The sequence below is a fragment of the Meleagris gallopavo genome, chromosome 3, assembly GCF_905368555.1.
Source record: "Meleagris gallopavo chromosome 3, MGAL_WU_HG_1.1, whole genome shotgun sequence".
Taxonomy (NCBI): Eukaryota; Metazoa; Chordata; class Aves; order Galliformes; family Phasianidae; genus Meleagris; species Meleagris gallopavo.
The window spans coordinates 49,742,031-49,762,951 of NC_139406.1; the positions used below are offsets into that span (position 1 = coordinate 49,742,031).

General features: G+C 39.8%; 1 protein-coding gene across 2 annotated transcripts in view; it reads left to right on the plus strand.

Annotated features, from left to right (window-relative positions):
* Positions 1-15,482, plus strand: part of TAF4B (TATA-box binding protein associated factor 4b) — a 70,270-nt gene extending 54,788 nt beyond the window's left edge. For both annotated transcript variants that reach the window (XM_085220923.1, XM_031552843.2), the window contains exons 14-15: positions 4,352-4,471; positions 15,169-15,482. In XM_085220923.1, coding sequence (XP_085077049.1) covers positions 4,352-4,471; positions 15,169-15,336 — 288 coding nt within the window. In that variant the 3' untranslated portion in view covers positions 15,337-15,482. The remainder of the gene's footprint in view (positions 1-4,351; positions 4,472-15,168) is intronic.
* The last annotated feature ends 5,439 nt before the right edge of the window (positions 15,483-20,921 follow it).

Consider the following 20,921-nt stretch of genomic DNA (forward strand, 5'->3'; position numbering starts at 1 on the left):
GCTTCATGGATTACTTGGTGTTAATGAGTTTATTTCTAGTAGAGAATACTTCTTCCTTCCTTCTGTTGTGCTTAAGAGATTTTTCCTTGCAGGTTTCAGGAAAACTTTACTGGATTTACAGGGTTTGAATTATTGGAGCTTTGACAATGTGAACAATCACGTGTCATGTAGTTTTTAGCTCAAAAGGCTTAAAAGCAACATGTAGTATCAACTGTAAAAAGTCTCAGCGCTTCATCTCAACTGCTTCTTGTTGTCAGCTTGAAATTTAATTGTTAATACTAAAATGCCACCAAAAATGTCACTGATGTAACAGTAAAAATAGATCTTGCATATTTTCTGAAATGTGGATATGAGGCTTCGTGACTACAATTTCTGTGAGCAGAAAAAGAAATATTTTCCTCAGTAGAGGATTGAGTGAAGAACAGAGGTCAATTTGAAAACCTTTCATTTTGTGTGATTACAGCCATGCTGCAAATACCGTTTCGGTATAAGAGAGGCCTTTAAAACATACCTTACTTTTTGATTTGTGCTGCAGGTCAGATTAGCTAAAATGGTTATTGTGTCACCCTAGAGATTCCTGCTTGCTGCAAGACCAGACTTTAAACCCTATTTTTATTATTAAAAAAGCCAGCAGCAACAAAGACTATTTTACAAGTTCTGAGACGTTTTCATAGCAATTTGATCTTTATACACAGGTTTTTAGAACTCTTTGTACTGTAATTCTTCGTGTATGTAAAAATCAGAAAAGGGGGAGCAGGAGCACTCATCTGCCTCTTGCCTGGAGCTTGTCCCCTCTTCACGCTGATCCTGAGGACTGAATTTGGGATGGAACGTGCATTTGTCTCCGTGTCATGGCAAAACAGCAGCATCTTTCAGTAGATGAAGCAGGTCAGATTGAGGGGGAAACCTGCGTTGTGGGTCAGTGTATGACAGGTTCACCCTGTCTCTCTTAAATTGCCATTATACACCTCTGTCTTGAAGACCAAAAAAAAAAAAATCTATTTTCAAGATACAAGTCTGAATGTGACAGTTTCTATTCATGTCCTGTTTTATTTGGAGATACTGATATTAAAAAAAAAAAGCAGCCCAACGATGAGAAACAATGCTTAGATGTATTTGCTTTGTATTTCAGTAAAGTGTATTTACTAGTCTTAATGCCTTCTGCATATTGTAGTGATCTTTCTGCCCTAATTTGAGTGCTACGAATATGCCAGTTAAAAATTTGACTCAGTCTTGTTGCCTCTTGCTCTTTCCTAATTTTGTTTAGGAAAATGCAACAATAGCTAGCCAGTCAGTATCCTCAGCTGTCCCTTGATGTTATCTTCACCATTTTCTTATCCCCATCCTTTAACTGCTTGTACAATTTTGGACATTAATGCTACTCTTTTAAAGGGAACAGAACTTGTTGAAATGACGATTTTGCTGGCTTTGCTGTAGTTTGGATGATTGCCTGTATTTCTGAATGGGGATCTGTTGAGTACATTATGAAACTGAATGTTTAAATTTGTTTGTCTTAATTATGATCTCAAAAAGAAGTCTAAGATGTCTAGAATGCAACAAGACGGCAATTTCCTTTTTTCGTTGTTGTTTCTTTTGGTCTGAAGCCTTTGTCTGATTCTGACTGATTTGAATGAACCAACTAGTTACAGAGTGGAGAAGTTACTGCAGGAGCAGATTATAGTGTATAGGTGTTTCAGCATCATCTTGGGACTGCTTGGTGAAAGATCCATCAGCTCTGAAACATTTTATACAATAAGGCCAGCTGGAGAGGTAGCCTTGGACAAGGTAGAGCACTAACACTTCTTAAGTTTAAGGGATACATAAAACCTTACAATCTCTAAAAATGTTCTTGTAAACAAAGCGGTATAACTTGAAGAAAAAAATGCTTTGAGGGGAAGATATTAAGCACACAGAACTACGTTAATTCTGATGAATAAAGTTGTAAACATTTACACTGAGCAGAAGAGCAAGAATAGCATGTGGTAAGTGAATGATGGTATCTAGTGTTGCAGAGGTACTGCTACTTTTCTGTAAGCAAAAGCCTAAATACTGTGATCAGTGCTGATTTGTAAACTGCTGGTTACATAACTGAATAATTTGTCTCATTCTCACACAAGAAAAAAGGCAACTACTCATAGCAAAGTCTTCATCCCCCAATTTCTGTTGAAAAATTTTGAGAATGTGTGTTTTTTTGAGTTTTAAATGGAAAAATGTCCATTTAGGAATCATTCACTGAAGTGCCTTTTTTTTTTTTTTTTTCTTTTTTCTTTCTTTTTAATAACCTAGCTAATTCAGTGCTGGATGTGATGTGAAGCTGCCAGCATCAGTAAAATAAGAACAAGTTTGTCTATCTTAAGTAAAATGGTAGAAAAAATGACATCAAAGCAGAATTACAAAATGGGGAAAAAACCCTCTCTTTGCCACTGCAACAAACAAACAACAACAACAACAGTATTTCTTTATTGCAGATCCTGATTTAAGTAGTAGTAGCAAGTGGAGGAAATAATTAATGTAGGAGTGAAAAGCTCAGGTGGTCTTTCAAGTCGATCTTTTTCTTCAAGTGAAATCTCAGCTGAAAAGCGAGCAAAAATAAAAGCAAGCAGTGTATTTCAAGTTTAGTAAGTGAAATAACTGTACTGACTGAATGAGGAATTCCGGTTAATTTTTTTAATAACTGGGGGGGAGGAAGGGAGGAGAACTCGATAATTTGCTGCCATGCTGTGGCTGTGTGTTTTTTTCTAAAAACACGTGCATGCACACAAGTGCAGAGAACTTCGGTCCAAACAGATTTTGTAAGTTCTGAGAGCAGGGAGAGTGCTGGCTGAGGAACTGTTGCAGTTGCATGTCAGATAATCCAAAGACTGGCATCAAACTTAGAGGTTTGTGTTGAAGGACAAACTCAGCCTGATGAAGTAGAGAAGTTGTGTTTTCTTCAGGGAGAATTTTCCCTTCTGCCTGTGCTTCCAGCTGGACAGTTGAAGCATCTGAAAGCAGTGTAGCTATATTAGCAAATCACAGAATCACAGGGTTGGAAGGGACCTCATGGATCATGAATCTCCAATCCCCCTGCCACATGCAGGGCCACCAACCTCCCAATTTAATACTACACCAGGCTGCCCAGGGCCCCATCCAGTCTGGCCTTGAACACCTCCAGGGACAGAGCATCCACAACCTCTCTGGGCAGCCTGTTCCAGCACCTCACCACTCTCTCTCTAAAGAATTTCCCCCTGGCATCCAACCTAAATCTCCCCTCCCTCAACTTAAAACCATTTCCCCTTGTCCTGCAGGTATCAACCTTTTCAAAGAGTTGATTCCCTTCCTCTTTGTAGGCTCCCTTTAGGTATTGAAATGCTGCAGTGAAGTCACCCCGCAGCAAAGGGGCAATCCAAGCTAGAGGTCTGTCAACAGGCTTGCCTGGGTTGAGCTCCAGGACAGCTGGTCTATTGAACAGAGCAAAATAGTATGTATCTTAAAGTGTGGACATATGCCTTTCTTCTTCCTTCTTTCTTTCCTTCTCTATTCCAGAGGTTATTTCCTACCCTCAGACATATAAAAGAAAGGGAAGTCTTGCTTTGTTACTTGAGGTTCATAAAAATATTGTTGAAGAGTTTTACTGGCTACTTGATCTGGTTTTAAATAAATAATCCCATCCTAAGTCTACCTAACTCAGGCTGAGGTTGTCTATAAGAATGTCTTTGCATTGAAGGATTTTGGAAGTAAGTGAAAACCAAATATATGCCAACAAATCTACATCTCTTAACTTGTGTGATATATTTGAAGGTTCAAATATTATCAGGGGAGGGCAGGGGAAAACATTAGTGAACTGAAAGCATCCTGTTTATCTGAATAATGAGATATTTCAGAGTGGTTGCATCAAGTTTATGGTTGGGGTAAAATAGCTTGAAGAGTTCTGGTGTCTTACAGTTGTGAATTGATATTGGGAACTAAGCATATTCTTATTCCATAGAGCTCAGTAACTTCAACTTATAATACTAATGCAGTCACATACATCACTTCTGACAAAATGTTCTCTGCTAATCAGCAGTGGTTTCTGATGTAAGGAACCAGCAGAGAGGCTCCTGTTGTGACTCTGTTGATATTACAGTACAGTCTCCATAGAAAGTGTTATTTATGCAGTACTGCCTGTAGGATTGTTAACATTTCAGGAACAACTTATTGGAATTTGTCAAGAGTGTCCAGAAAGGCAGGAAATGATGCTGTCGAATATGTTGTTGCAATAAGCATTACAGAACTGTCTGAAACAATGATTTAAAAAAAAAAAAAAAAAAAAAAGTAGCCTTTTAGGATACTGTGTACTGTATTTAATGTAGATATTTTCTTTTTGAATTAGATGCAACAGTTGGAATTAGCACAAATGCAACAAAGAGAAGCTAACCTCACAGCTTTGGCAGCCATTGGACCAAGGAAGAAGAGACCACTGGATTCATCAAATGCTGGATCTGGGATGGAGGTACTGAGATGGTTTACAATGACTCGCCACTTCATGGTGTTGTATCTTCATACTGAACTGTTTTCATTCTTCCCTGTAGGAAGAAATTCCTACAGGGAGAAAGAATTCTCTTTTTACGAAATGATTGATTACCTACAGTAAGGAAACCAGTCCATGTGTTAGATACTTGCAAGGGTTACTTCTGGTAAATTTAATGGTATGTTTGTGTGTTATATCAAGAACTATGAAGAATGTTGTGTGTTGACTGAATCAAGTGATGGCTCAGAGAAACTTCTGGAGGATAATGCTGCTGTAGTAGTCTTTCATGGCAGCTAGTTATCATGGCTCACCAGTCAAACTCGTGGTAGCTTTGGATGGCTTTTTGAAATGAATCTGGCATTTTATTGTGCACTTCTTTCTATGTGCAATGCATAGGGACTCTTTTTCACTATGCTCTGAGTTTGCCTTGGCTGAATCACCAAAAAAACCCACCATAAATAAATAAATAAATACATAAAGCTAGACCATTCTCTTCCTGCAGTGAGTCAGATCACTTTTTCTGTCTCGTCCAGCACTTTAAAAATGCCTTGAAGGTGCTTTTAACAGACCTTGGTCTGAACATATCTCTTAATGTTCTGCTGGAGATTAACTGGAGATTAACCTGGAAACAGTTAATGAGGCTGCTGAAGTTCTTTCCAAGAAGACTGACAGCCTGCTTCTGTTAGAAATCATCATCTTGGCTGAAAATGGGAGAAGGGTATTGCCAGCTGCATTGCAAATGTTGCCAGATTTGCCATTCTTTCTCACGGAGCCTCAGTGCTGCATGAACAAATGGCTGCTTGGCCTGTTACCTAAGCACAATGAGCAGAAGCCCCAGGAAGTAACTTGTGGTGGAAGTAGTGCTTTTCCTGTCTGATAAACCTTAAAGCTTTTTTTCTACTTGTGTCCTCAGAAGCTTAAATATATGCTTGAGTGAAAATACTCTCACATTTTTGTATGCTGGAATCTGGGAGGACCTTGTATAAAGCTCAACTGATATTTGCAACTTAACTTGAGACAGTAGTGATATCTGTCCCGTCGGTTTGCTTTCAGCCTGACAAAAGATCTCTCTAAGGAGGTGGGGTAAATTTCTTCCTTTTTTTTTTTTTGGTTCTGTTGTGGAGTCAGACACACAAGTCTTTAAAGGTTCACTATTTACTGCAAGTAAAGTGAAGGAATTGGTGTCTAAACAAGCTACAGAAAGCAACATGATAAACCTTTGAGTAGCTACTCTTCACTTCTCTCTTGTTTTTTAATGCACATTCTCGTGAAGCTGGAAGCACAGATTATTTTTTTTTTTTATAGTACTCCTGGAAAGATTTGGAAAAAAGAGTTCAACATGAGAACTTTTCCCCTTCCTTTTCTCTTTTTTCCCAAGCTTCTATCAAATAACTGTTCCTCTTCTTCATAGTGGTTTCCTACAATTATTGCCAGATTTGTTTCTGAATATTTAACAAGTCTACCTGTTGGGTGCTTTTTGGTTATTTCTCATCAGCAGCAATGTATCGGTTTTATTAAATTGTGCCAAATGAATTGTGCCAAAATGAAATGGAAAAGTGTTGGTATTATAAGGTGGCAATCAGTTATTTACACTGTCATTTTTAAAAGGTACGTGCAGACTGTGTCTAAAACTCACCATAAACATTATTACAAATGTATCTGCTATTTTTAAGATGTTTCTCTCACAGATTGCCTTACTAATTATTGAGTTGTAAGAGAAGAAGGGGAAAGTAATTCTGCTACTGAAGATACTTTTGTTCTCACATGCTTTCCAATGCCTAGTACTTAAGCTTCATGCTACCAGAAAGCAATTCTCTGATTCTCTGCAGAATTTTTTTTTCTGTGAAATTATGCAGGGTGACAAACTTGTGAAGGCTCTTTATACTTAAGCATTTAAGTGTGCCAGTATATCCAAACAAATTTATAAAAGGCTTAAGACTTCGCATGTAGAATAAAAAATGGTTTAGACAAACACTATATTTCAAGAAGCAGAACATTTGTAATACATTCATGATAACATGGCAAAACATTCTGAGCAGTAAACAACATTCTATTCTTCAGAGATGAAAGGAAGTTCTGAAACTGAAAGCAAGTACAATATGGCCTGAGGCTGATACACATTTGGGCATCTTTAAAATCATTTTTTCGGGCAACCTGTCTGAGAATAATTTAACCAGGCAGGATGTACTTTCTCATTTCAAATTGCAAATACAGACAGCTTCACTCACAAATAATATTAAATGTCAGAACTTCCCAACTGTGCAATGTCAAAAAGTAAATCTGTGCATAATACTCCTGTGACCATTTTTTAAGCCTAATATCTTGACAGACAGGCATGATGGAAGGAATTATTCCTGAATGAGTGATCCTTTGATAGTATTGAATGAAATCACTGATGTTTTTTTAACAGAGTCTTCTTCAACTTGCTTAATGTTCTTTGTACAGAGTCTGTATCTCTGTAGTGTCTGTTACAGCAAAGTTGTGCATTCAGCTTTTTTAATCATTGCCTACTGTAGTAATTAAGGGAAATGAATTCTTTCAAGCTGTTATTGATGTAAACTGAAGCCCTGAGAGACAGGGAAGAAATAATCAGTTACACTGTTGAAAAAGTGAAATACTGCAAGCAAATTTCATATATACTGTTATCCCTTACCAAAAAGTAATGGATACTGAAAGAGTGCAGCTTAAAGAACTTGGTTGGAGTTGGTTTTGATATCTTCTGGTGTAGTAACAGTAAGTGTAAAGGGTGTGAAACAGCATTTTGTTAGCAGACTGTTTCTCCACAAATGAATGTGTTTATTTGAGATGGTTCCTCTGCTCTGAGTATCTGCTTCTTTCACACTCAACCACTGGGCTTTGTACCTCTTCTGGAAAGTCTTTTTTCCTGGGGTATTTGAATCTCTGATTATTGCTTGTTCACCACTTTATTCTCTTAAATTATGATTTCTTTACTTAAGTAGGCCTGCTATGGATTATTTAATTCAGGACCTAAAATGTGATGGCCCACAAGCACATGCTTTACAATTAAAAGTCTGCTTAACAGCAGGCACACCACTTTGTAGAGTGGCGGGTAACAAATGAACATAAATCCTGCTCAGATGCTCCTGTGCAGAGGAGTTTTTCTGAACTAATTTGGACCTAAAAGCATTATAAAAAGGGTAAACTGTATCCTGCCCTGTTTATTTATTTTTTACACATTGCTGCACTTGAAATAATAGTAGGGGCAAATCCATGAAGATCACAAAATTAAAAAGTCAGGTCCAGGAAAAATGACAACTTATTGGAAATTCTGTAATTTTCTTGTTTCAAACACTAGTTGGGGGTAGTTTTTCATGTTAATTTTATTTTGCACGTTGACTTTATTGCAACTTGACACTTGAATGTTGTTCAGAAATAACAATTTCAGAAGATGCTGTTAGAAAATCTATCTATTGTGGTAATTGGTGCTACTGGTATTTCAGAAGTGGTAATATCTTCATCTCTCATTCTGGTCCTTATTCTGGGTACAGAAGTGTGAGAAAGTCTTTTAGATTTGATTCATGTGTGTTTTGGGGTTTGTGTATTTGTTATTCACCTCCTTATGCTTCCCCATCTTGGGGGCACTGTGGGGAATACTAATGAATTAGAGTAGGAAGACTTGAGACATAACTTATCTTGGAGAAAGAGAGACCACTTCTTGTAAAAACAAAGCCACAGATTTATTTTCCTGATCTCAGATGCTGTTTCATGGCTTTTTTATTAGTTAGTAACATACACTGTGATGTTCTCAGTATTAAGAAATAGTCAAGATTATTTTTGATTTAGTTTTGCTGCGTTTCTGATGTCAGAGCCATTCTGAAAATGGTTTTGTCTAGTTCTCACTATAGCTGGAGTCTGAGAAGTTTGAAAACCCATCCAGATTACTTTCTTTTTTTTTTTTTCTTGAGGAATCAGGCTGCAGTTCTGAATTTGTAAGCTTTTTTTTTTTCCTTCAACTGAAAGTGTTACAGTTCCCAGCTTGTCTTCTGTCATGAACTAAGAGCAGTGTTTTTGTACATTATCACACAGTAGGGAAGAAAAAACTGTTTTTTGAAAGTAGGGAGACTGAATGTTACTCTTTTGATCAGCGTGAAAAGAAACTGGTTGGACCATTCTTTTACTTTACATAGTAAAACTTTCTTGAAGGCCTGCATGTCAATGTAACTTTCTGGGAGAGTGCTTTTTTCCTCATCTGTTTTCTAGCTTAATGATAATATAGCAACCATTTGGAAGTGTTAAGGTTTGCCCTGCCCCAGAGTGCTGTTGTGTTGTATCCTTCACTCACCTTCTCCCAGGCTGGTCCCATGGGGTACTGCTGCAGAAGCAAATGGTGAGGCTGAAATCTTGGGGTCCATGTATAGGTATTCAGATACGTTCTCTCTGTAAAACCTCTAGCTCTTGTCAGCAAGCATGAAATAATGTACTTCCGGAGGTGATGCACGTCTTCTAATATTGCAGAGCACGACTAAGTTGGTATTTTCTTTCTGGAAAGAAATTTGGCAAGAAGAAACAGGAGACATACATATTCTATGCTGGTCATTGTTCCATTTTTAATATTGAATGTGCGTGGAGAAAGCAAGCTTGTCGTCTCCTCTTTTAGGGCAAGCTCTGTGCCACATCCGATCATTGTTAGCAGAACTTAAATTTACTCTGCTTGTTTTACAGATTAGGATGCCAGTATGCATGTGGATCAAACATATTCTGTAAATGGTGCATGTTTAAGCTTTGGAGATATTCTTTGGGCTGACCTAGGAAGATCTAAGCCATTGAGCAACAAGTCCTTTCTTGCAAAATGAAGGAAAACCAAATGATTGAGGAAGAGAGAGTTTGTTTTCCCACAGTGTGACAATCAAATTACCATGTTGGTTTGTTTGGTTTTTTTTTAATGTTTGAGAAAGGAATGCGTGGCAGTCAAGGGAAGAGGCATGTGGCTTTACACTATTAGAAGTGTTAGCTTAAGAAGTTACTGCTACCTTTTTGACTTCCTGAGAGGGCACCAGTAGCATAATCCATCTTCGATATTTTTGTGACTGTGCCTGAATGTGAATCAAACTCGGTTCTGCAGTGAAGGAGGATGGGTTTGCTGCCCTGTCTGTATCTGTGGGGTACAGAGAAGCTTCTGGCTGCTCTTTCATATTGGAACATGATAATCTGCTAAGGTATTTTCTTAAAAGCTACAGAAAATGAGTTTAAAATCAATCACTTTAAATTAGACCTAGACTACTCGCACGTAAGTAGGTCTTCAGAGCAGGCTACAAAATCTTCCTACAGTTGAGAGATTTTCTCCTTTCTCAGTGAGTGTCTCTCTGTGTCAGTCCCTCTCCTTTCTCTGTCCTAGCCCAGTTTGAGACATAGATCTAAAGCAATATAGGAGAGTTTTTCTTTTTTTCTACTTTGCATATGCATAACATACGAAGACTTTTGATTTCAATTTCTAGTTCTTAATTCAAGCTGTTGGACAACTGAGGAGTCTACAGAGTTGTCAGACCTTTGGGAAAGGTATGAGAAAAGATGCTGAAGCTATACTCGTTAGATCTTGCAGCAGATATGTGTGCAAACCCCTATCAGCTATGGAGTTTCAATTTGAGCTCTGAATTTCCTGGCTGCTGTCAGTCTAGGCCATACGTACACTCGATCTGAATTTTTTCTCCTGTAAATAGGACAAAATATTCCTGCCTGCCATTCATTCATTTCAGAACCACAGTTCATCGGCCCACATTGTGCTCTCTCTGTGCTAGATGGGAACTTAATTCTTCTTATGTGTGAAAGATATCTGCAATTTAAATGACTAATTGCATTGTAGCTTTAGGCTGAACATATTGGTAATGCAGAAATGTTGATGACATGTGAAGGGTCAAGCAATTTATAATTTAGTTGACAATACATTGCTTAAAAAGATGTGGCAAAGAGCCAGAAAATTTCAGCTTAATAATTGTCTATTAACTAACATGACATATTTGTATAGTATTCATTACCTCCAGGTACAGATTAAGCATCTGATGTAGCCACACGAAGTGACATGCGTACATGAATCTTGGGCATAATAGTGAATAAACTGACGTTGCATTCACAGTAATTTGTTTCAATATGTAAAGCATGTTGTTGCCTACATATGAAAGGACTTGTAGGAATGTTGCAATGAAATCTGAGGAAAATGTGTAGTTGGATAGTATTCTCTGTTGTATAGATCTGACAGCTTGGTGAGACTTCTTTGTAGACTACAGATAACATTATAAATATACATGTTTGTTTTCAGCTGTATGCGAAAACAGGCAGGAAACAGATCTGAGCCTTTCAGACGTCAGCTTGATCTGTTCTAATGGTCTATGAGATCTAAATGTCAACACATGAAAAACAACAACAAAAACAACTTCTTAAAAAATAAATCATTTTGATAAATATTGAGTAGCGTAGTATTTTAGCATTGCGAGTGTGGGAGTATTTCTTGCAGACTGTGAGGCTTGACAGAATAGGCAGAATCAGTATGCTGGTTTGCCAACTTCTTTCACTTTGCCTAAATTCACTCTAGCCTAAATTATGCACTTATTTGCATAATCAGCATTTCCACAATTCTGACAGGTTGCCTTTCTTGTTGAGATCCAGAAAAGTGAGCACTTCACGTGTTTATGGCTTTTTTTAACCTTTTCTTCCCTTCTATGAGACAGGAGACTGATGTACAGAACACACTGGCTATCACAGAACTCAGTATGGACTCAAGTGAGTCGGGGATTGAATGTGAATTAGAGTAGTTGCTCTGGCTGCTGTTTGTACCACCTTCCAACAGTGTATCTGTTACAAACAGCTGCAACTTCTCAGCATTTACAGATGCCAATGAAAACTGTCTCCTTACTGTTTCCTTTTTTTGGTGATATTTTTGTAATGCGCAGCAAAGCTGCAGTGGCATCTTAGCTTTGAGGCTTAAAAATATTTATGCCTCACCAAAAATTAAAATGAGAGCTCATGACTCTACATTTAACATCTGACTGAAGCTTGCTGCCTTAAAGTGCACCTCTCCGAAACCACACCAAGAGTTGAAAATTCTGAATGCAGTTAATGGGAAGTCATTAAATTTGGGAAGGGAATGTATTCTCTGCCAGGTGAGTTCACTGAGCCTGATGCAGGTTGGTGGAAGGCAGGATTCTGCTGATGTTTGAGTGTTGCTTTAAGTCCTGTGTAATAACTCTGAACAGCTCTGGTATTCCTGCCGATGCTTAAGATGCATACTCCTATATTGTGTGCTCCAAGTACCTGGGAGACTGGGAATTAGGAGAATGATGATAGCTCAGGTAAAGAAAGAGCCTTGTCTTTTAGCCTTACTGTCGTGACAGCTGTGGCTCTGTCAAATTCACTCTTGCCTTTGAAAAGAGAGTCAATATTTAATTCTTTGTCTGGCCACTGGAGAGAGCTCTAAAGATCTTAAAGTTGTGTTTTGGGAGCAGGCTCCTGACTACAGGAGCTGCAAAACAAGTATGGAACTGCTGCAGGAGCTCCAGTATTTTCTGTTGCCACAGTCAGTAAAAGTAACTGATCTCTGTTCAGAATATACTAAAGGCTACGAGGATCACAAAGGCGTGTTGCTCTGACAGTGCTGCTGATTTGACTGGACTCTGAGGCTATGTGAAGCACAGAACTGCAGCCTGTGTAGCCTAGCGTTGCTGGCTTTAAGCCAGCTGCCCTGCATGCTATGAGAGGTGGTTTCCAGTAGCGCAGAGCCCAGTTGCTGCAGTACCTTCCTTAACTTACAGATGGGGTCTGTAAGCTATACTAAAGCTGCAACACTGCTGCTGATACCCTGTTTGGCAGGCAGTACCTGTGCTGGGTAATTCTCCTGCTTGTTTGCTCATTGAGGTACTGATAATTAAAAGCCTTATTTTCCAGTTCTCTTCAGAAAAGAATGACAAGGGTGTCTGAGGGCAGACAGAAGACTTCTGCTATGAAGAGCCTCCCAAACTAACAAGACAGTTTTTTCTATTTTTTGCACAGCAGTTTGCTGCCCCACGGGAGGGAACATAATAGAGATATCTGGGAGTAAAGTATACCAGACTGGTGTTGTTCTAACATGAATACTAATGTCTGAAAAGCAGCATCGGGGATCTTCTGTTCAAGAAGGGGTATATGAAATGGCCTAAATGGGTAAAGGGCTGCTGGTACTTGTCTAAGGAAGGATGAAGGAACTTGCTCAAAAGCAGGCTTCTGGGCCCTTCCATGAAGTATCTTTTGTGTCAGCTGGAGAGCTCAGAGTGAGGCACTCATTAAGCTCTTTGACACTGAAGCTTGCGTGATGGTTCATTGTGGTATGCAGGTGACAACGTAACTTCAACTGTCTTTACTTCTGGTGCCTTAAATGTTTTATTACAAACAGACACTATATCACCCTGCACTGTTTGTTCCAGTGTTCAAAACCCGTAAAAGACCCATGCGTCCATACAGCTGTGAGAGGCAACTAGTTAGTGCTCATTCCCATGTAAACTGATCAGAGACATGCAGGAGGTTTGTAACCTAGGACGAGTTTCCTGACCATACAGAGCCTGTTTGCAGTCCAGTCTGAGCTGGGATGACCTCTGCTGTGCTGTGTGACCACTATGATTTTAAACCACTTGCAGTTTGACAGAGGGGCCTTTTTTTTTTTTAACATGGATGTGGCAGCCATTGGCTTAGATATGTTCAGTAGCTGGCTGAAGAGCCACTCAAATACTGTATTCAGCTTTCATAGGCCTGTTCGATGCCGTGTGAAATTGAAAAATATGAACTGTCTTAGCAAGCAGAAGTTTGGTATAAGCTTTGGCCTTGGAAGTGACTTTACTGCAAAACACCGCTCTGTGTCCCTGCATTGGGCATGATGGGTAAGAATTTAAGCATAAACAAATCCATAATTGTCTCAAGCATGGGCAGCTTCTCTGTTTTAACAGCTTGTTGCTCTGATAGCTTCCAAAGCAGACTTGGAGATTTGTGATGTCTGCCTTCTTTTTGTAAGGAGGAAAACTGCATTGAGGTGGCTTTGGTTTGCATCTTTCTAAAGGTAAGTCTCTAAATGACTATTTAGAGAGAAAATACTTTCCCCTCTGTAAAGTTCTTTGAATTACAAAGGACATTACTGTTGGGTTCCTGCAAACCCTTGGGGTTTGTTTCATTTATAACGTTGCCTCAGGCCTTCTGCCGCATCCTGTTGGACTGACCTCCTTTTCAACCCGTGCTGGCAGCTGCATTGCAGAGCTATCTTTTCCCTGGATCCTTCGGGGCTGTCATATGACAAACTTGAACTGTGACCCCTTTGTGTCTTACCAGGACAGCAGTGCCCTCTCTGTGCTATGTGGCCAGCAGTCTTCCCCGCACACGCATTTGTTCCAAGCCATTTAACAAACTGAAAGTTTCAAATGATGGCATTTCATAGTGTTTAATAGTATCGACTGTAAAGCAAATGAAATGGTGCTGAATACCCTGCATGCTGCTAGTAAGAAATACAGCTTCCATTTCTGCAATATGCCCTGGGTTTTCTGTGGCTAGTATGTGCTCTCTGGTGAATCCTTTTCTTTCCCTTTTTTTTTTTTTTTTTTTTTTGTAAATAAATTTCAATGCTTTCCTCCTAACAACAGTAGCAGCGGCTATATAGTCCACCACCGATATTTTTATCTAATATATGGGTTTTTAAACCAGATTTCCCTAAGCAAAGTGGGCAAAGTCATTTTGCTGAAGTCTTACAGAGTGTTAGGGTAAGAATTGATATAGTTAGCACAGCATCCAAGCAACACCATCTCCAAGTGGTGTTGATGCTGGCAGGCATTGCCTTGCTGAAGTTACAGAGACTGAGCACTCGTATTTGTACAAATTGCATTCATTACCAAGAACCCTCCAGTAGTGATAAGAGACTGGCTGTGTAGCATAGATTGGCTCCAAGATAAGTAGCCAGTCTATTGTGCAGCTCATGGTAATCTTCCTCCTCCCCACCCCTAATAATAAATCTTGGGACATTTTGGAATGCATGGGGGTTGCTCATTCCAATAGCCTGAATGTATAACTACTAAACATCATCATCTCCACACCAATTGTGCTTTCATAACCAAGTGAGGCTGCTGTCTGAAATGGATATGCTTGGATACAGCATTCTGAATGCACAGATGCTTGGACTGTGTTTATGTCTTGCTTTTGTAAAGGACATTTGAGAGGTGATGGCTAGGATAAGCGTTTCTCCTGGCCATATTTCAAGGCTCGTGCCCATCGCAGTGATGGTTTTCTTAAGAAGAGATGTAAACATCTGGAGTTCTTGCAACTAGGAGCACAACACAGCTCTGCACAGTAACAGTGGTAGTACCACCTTTGTTGTGAGCTTGTAGTGAGAAAGCACAGCTGTTTAGTATGACTTCAAGGAAACAGCAGTACCTATCTTATAATAATACAGTTTAAGGAAAAAAAGGAATTTTTTAGTAAGAATTTTTTCATTGCTTTGACTGGAGTAAACCATTAACTGGCATATGTTTGCTTTGTCTTTTGAAATATGTAATGTACCAATGGCATCTGGATTTCTGGTTTGAAACAAGTAAAGCTGAATATCAACGGGTTACTTCTATGCAAGTAGGCAGTACAACCCAACCAGTTTGATTTAAAAACTTGTATTGACATGAAATGTTAATGTTTTTCTCTTTTCTTTCCCCTTCTACTCTTAGGGTTTGAACAGCAATGGAATTGCTCCTGGGTCATCAAATTTTAGCCTTACAAAACAGCTTCTTCGTCCAAGAATAACTCGTGTCTGTCTCAGGGACTTGATATTCTGCATGGAACAAGAGAGGGAGATGAAGCATTCTCTAACCTTGTACCGTGCTCTTCTGAAGTGATTTGAATTTCACATTTCAACTTGCTGTCTACTGCCAAAGAAAACACTGAAGCATTGTTGCACTGTCTTGAAATTCCAATTTCTGGAAAACGATCCGTTGTAAGGATAACTCTTGTTTACAGATAAACATTTTTATTAAATACCTAACTTAGCACCGGTAGGGTTTTTAATAATGTTTGGCTTAAACCAGTCTGTAAACCAGTGAAAACACTGAGCTGTACACACAAGCCCCTGACTACCTTGCATTTATGTGTCTTGCAGGCTCTGAGGGCTCAATATGTGTACCTAGTTTATGTATGTTTCATGCTTCAGTACTCCAGGATCTGCAACATCTGTTTGTAGTGCCTTCTTCTAACCCAACCTTATCTAGGGGACAAGTAACTCTTTAAAGGCACTGCACAGCATGACAATTGTATTTATTCATGAACCAGCAGTCAATCAACATGCTAATGTATTGCCTGTTTGTCTCAACAAATCTCCTTAAATCAAATGTCCTTAAATTTTCTGGGTTTAGAATTACTACTGAATGTTACTTTGTGGAGCAAAGTAGCAAACAGAAGGAATGAGGGACACTTCTTCTTCCCCACATCACTTCAACTGTCCCCTTCCCCTTTCTGCTGAGAAAAGTGATTGAGGGAGGATGAACAAATTGGTCATTCTTGTGGTTAAAGTACACCAAGCAGTTGTAGGTAGGGCACACTTAGATGTTTGGGAAAATCTGAAGTTACTAAACTTGAATACGGGGAGTAAAAAAGCCTGGAAAAGAAGGGTAAAAAGAAGAAACTGATCTCTTACGTTTTTCTTTGTGTAGGTAACAAAAAAAAAAAAAAGCAATGGATTTAAGCATAGATTTAGAAAGAAATGAACCAAAGCCTGGGCTTACTGCAAGAAAGGGAATACTTGAGATATGTTAAATATTCTGAAACTTTACAGCTAGAGACTCTTAAGGAGAAGCATAGTGTTTGCAAAGCACAGGATTTACTGCTTTACTGAGAATACTGATTTAGTTGTCAGCTTAATGTTTATCATACCTTAATGTGGTATAACAGGGAAACTTTTCAAGTAGAAAGTAGTTAGTTTAGTCAGTTGCCTTGTTTCCATTCAGTGAGGAGGATGACTCCAGACTACCAAGACTGCTAGAATAGATTCAAAGATTTTTTGCTCTGCTGGTAAAGATTGCCTTGCGGTAGGAGGGAAAAGCTCCAGGTCACCCTTCTCCCCAGCCTCCAGACACTTTGCCTCCCATGACACAGTGCTGCATAGCATGGCTGCTTCCCAGGACAAGTGGGAAAGGCACTGATATATTGAATGGCTTCCTGCTAAAACTTATTTTCTTTCAAGGAACAAGCTATGGTTATTTGGCATGCTACTTTAAAACTTAAAGTGATAACTTAAACACCCTCTACCGTCAGAACCACTGCATATAGTTACCAAATTCAGTAAGTTTTGAGCCAGGTTTTTGGTTTTTTTTGTGTTGAAACAGTAGTAAACAAATCTAGCAAATGAATGCTGTAAATTATTTATATATGTATATATGACATATATATATATAAAGAAAAGCAGTACTTTGACTAAGCTATAGTTTGCGAGATATTGATAGCATCAGGCAAAATTGTTTTGTATAATTAAATGCTTAGCTTTACTTTTTATGTAAAGTGCAGCATTTTCCATATTTGTGTACTGTATCTTATTGATCAGATGTTTAAAATTATTTTAAATACTGCATTAAAGCAATTATTTTATTAAAAATAATAAATAGCTAACTTTGTTTATTTCCTAGTATGAGAAATTTAGCGTCTGAAGCTGTCATCACCATGACTAATGGCATGGTTCTGAGAATGAGCCCCAGCTATCTGCCCATCACGGTGATTGGCACGATTACCCAACCTGAAGTGTTAATGATAAGCATCTGTTTTCTAAGGTTTTTAAACAGAACTGGGTGACAGAGCAAAAAATTATTTGAAGGCAAGTGGATGGGGAGGGGGGCAGAGTAAAAGCATTTGTCCAACTTCCCCTGTCACAGAGCTGTTCTTTTTTTATCAGCCGAATGGACGTACTTAGCACGTGTTCTGGGAAGCGGGAACACAGGAAGCTTCTCAGACCTCAGCAATGTGCAATGGAAGCACTGTCTTAAATTGTTTTTGAAGCAACTCACAACTAATTAAGTGCAGGTAGGAGAACACAGATGAGCATCTGCATATGGGCCTGCCTGTTCTTTAAGCCAATGAGATCTTTAAAATCAAAGGTATTAGAGAAAATAAATTACATGACAAATAGATATACGTAATAAACTTCAAAAGACAATTGAACGTTTTTATTGCCTGCTTGCAACGGAGATTATGTACTTTCGTTACTGCTGTCACAGCAAGTTGTCTCTGTTCAAAACTTTAGGAGGAAGAGCAGGCATTTTCCAAAAGTTTTTCAGCAGTTTCAGGCCTGACTTCAGACAGAAGGAGCCTTGGTGAAGGTGCAAAGGCTAAAACTACTCGTCTTCTTCCTGAGGCTTCATCCTTTGTCTCATTTAAGCTCACCTTTGCTTCTGAGAAGAGCAAGTGACCTTTTTGCTCTGCCACACCAGGAGTTAAAGGAGGGATGACGATGAGATTATTTTCCCCTTTTTCCCAGACTCACCATCATTTATGGGAAGGTGAACTTTTCTTTACACAATAAAAGCTCAGTTATGAGATGATGAAGACGAACCCTGACATTGTTCTTCCATGCTTCTTCATTGCTGGGATGCTTGTGTTCCAACCTCGGCATTTAGCAGCAGAGCCACTTATGCCATGGATGCTGCAGTGGGTCTAAAGTTTACTCCAGGCACTTCCTGCTGTCCAGATGGTCTGTTAGTGTGGTGCCTCTTTCTGATGCACCAGGCTGTCCAGGGAACTATCCATGGCATTCAAGTATTTTGCCTTCAGAGAAAACAGTATATCCAGTTGTGTGGGGGAAAGCTGCTGTTGCTGGCTCTTGATTAATACCGTTTTAACAACATCGTACTACACAGGATTTTATAAGTTACATGGGGACAAAAGGGGCCTTGCACTCTTTCTCCCTCTGCTGCTTTTTTCCTTTATTGCCATTTTTGAGTCTTAATGCTGAATCCACTTGCCAGCTCTTTGCACTGTCTTTGACTCCAGCTCTCCCCCCGGGAAGGACTAGCTGAAGCACACAAACACACCCTGCAGCCTTGTTCTAGGTTTAATGAGGAAGGTAGCAGGGGCCTGGGAGACTGCTAGATGATTCCTCAAAGCCATCATGCTCTCTTGGACACTGACACGAGTAGCTTAAGGCTGCTGTTTGCATCAAGTTGTTCTAGACCTGCTCTCTTGTAGGCACCTGTGTCCTACCATGTGAGTGCATTTTGCCTGGAAAAAAATGCTGTCAGCTGCTCTCCGGGTTCATGGGTTTGCTGCGTTCTCTTTGCTTTTCTCTTCATTTGTGATCACTGGGATTAAGAAGGAAAGACAAAAGCAAATGAGGATGTCCTAAAGGGGTAGGCTGCCCAAGTGATTGGACTTGCTCTCACTAACTTCTCAAACAACAGTTGCTGAATTTCTGAAGCCAAGCACTGTACGCGTTTACCTCACACTTGATGTCTGCGCACGTGAGGTAAGTGAGTCCATGTTATCCGTGGACTCAGGGTTAGAGCCTGCAGCTCTGGAGGTTACAGGACTCCACAGTGAAGGCTTCACTCAGATGGGCACAAAAGTAGTACAAAGCCTGAAGAGCTTATCACACCTGACATTTTGCCATTTCTGCCACTGGCTTTTCACCAGTCAGGGGTTTGTCCCACCCAATCCAGTAGGAAGGCTGCCTTGCATGCCTGCAAGTCACAAGGTCTGTGTTTCACTGGTGCAGGCATTTGCAAGCTAGCCAAGCATCCCTCTGGGGCTTTTCTCTTATTTTGAAGGCATAGGCAAGAAACCCAGATTTTTCCTTCCAAGGAAGGAAAAGTCTGCCATCGTTCCTAGTGCCTTTTCTGTTACAGGCATAAACTCCTTTCCTGCTATCTGTAACTATTCTTGCATCTTAGTTGCTAACTATGTAGCCCTGTCCCTTCTCAGGATCCTCTATTTTACAGCTTCCATTACCTCTTGTCTTATCACGACATGCCTTCACAAGAAGTCTCTTTCCATCTTTCTTATAAGTCTCCTCTGAAGTATTAAAAGTCTGCAATAAAGTCTCCTCAGAGCTTTCTTTTCATTCTCATAGGAAATTTGTGTTTCATGGTGGCCAAGGCTTCTACCACTAGACCCTGCTATATTCAAGGGTTTTTTCTACAGGTCCTTGCAGCAGTAGGTCTTTCTAACCTTTTACAAGACATTTCCTTGGCAGGTATCTTTCTTCAGAGCCAGGTTGGATGGGACCCCGGGCAGCCTGGTCTAGTATTAGATGGAGAGGTTGGTGGCTCTTCCTCTAACTTCCTCTAACCTCTGAGCTGTAACAGCTCCTGAATGTGAAACTCCAGCAACAAGGAGAGAGAAATTCCTGAAGAAGTTGCAAGTGTCAGTATATTAAAATCCTTTGATGCTTTTGTGCAAAATTGTGTAGAGAATAAAGACTCCCTTGAAGAGCTGATGAGCTGAAGTACTCAAGAAGGAAGGTAGGAAAAGGAGATTGAGAACTGAGCTCTCTTCTCTCTCAACAACTCTGGCGATACATTACATAAAACTGCCTTGTCGAAGAAGAAAAGAGGTCCATCGAGGTAGGTGAGTATGTGTATGCAGGCTGTATTTTTAATGAAGCAGACTTATTGGATAATTACTACTTGGGAAAAATCCTTAAATTGTTACTTCCTGTTCTCTATGTTTCTCAAAATTTGGAGAAATCCTCTGTAATCCTCTCACTGCACTTTGAAGGAATAGCACGAACAGTGACCACCAGCTTCAGCCCAGTGCTGTACTCCAGGCACACAGCTGGAGTGCTGCCGGATGTGGGGGGATGTGTTGTTTTCATGGGAATCAGTGGCCCAACTGATGCTGAGAGGCTGGGATGAGTAGATACGGCATGATCTGTTCAATATCTCAAAGCTGGAGCAGTTTGTATTGATGTGAAAACAAACATGGAAGGAGGCTTATAGCCATCTGCCTAGCATTGAGCTGACACAGTCATCAGGGTTGCGCTACCTCTTGTCAGGGCTAGGGCTGTAATTTTCTGCACTCTGCCTTTCACCAGCTGGCTCATTAGCCCTTTGCAACTTGGCTGGAAGGTGGTGCAAACTCAAATGGGTCTCGTCTCAGAGAGCTCTCAGAGCCTTTGCTTCTCACTTGAAAGTTTTGACCTTCTTTATTACAGGAAAAAAAAAAAAACTGAAAGTGACCCAAGGTTCAGGTACAAAAGGCAAATATTAAAAGTGAAGTGGGTTTTGCCTTTGAAATTCCTTGCTTCTTAGAGACTGCTGGTGAGTGATGCCCTGGAGCTGGAGAGGATGGCTCCAGAAAGAGATCCCCTTGAGTGTTTAATCAGCCCTTCTCAGTAGTCTGCTGTAGGATGCCGAAACAGAAATCAGTGTTTCTAGTTTTTTTCCCATGCCATAAAGAAGAACCTGTGGGAAGTTCTGGCTGTGTCCTTACACAAAACCAGGAT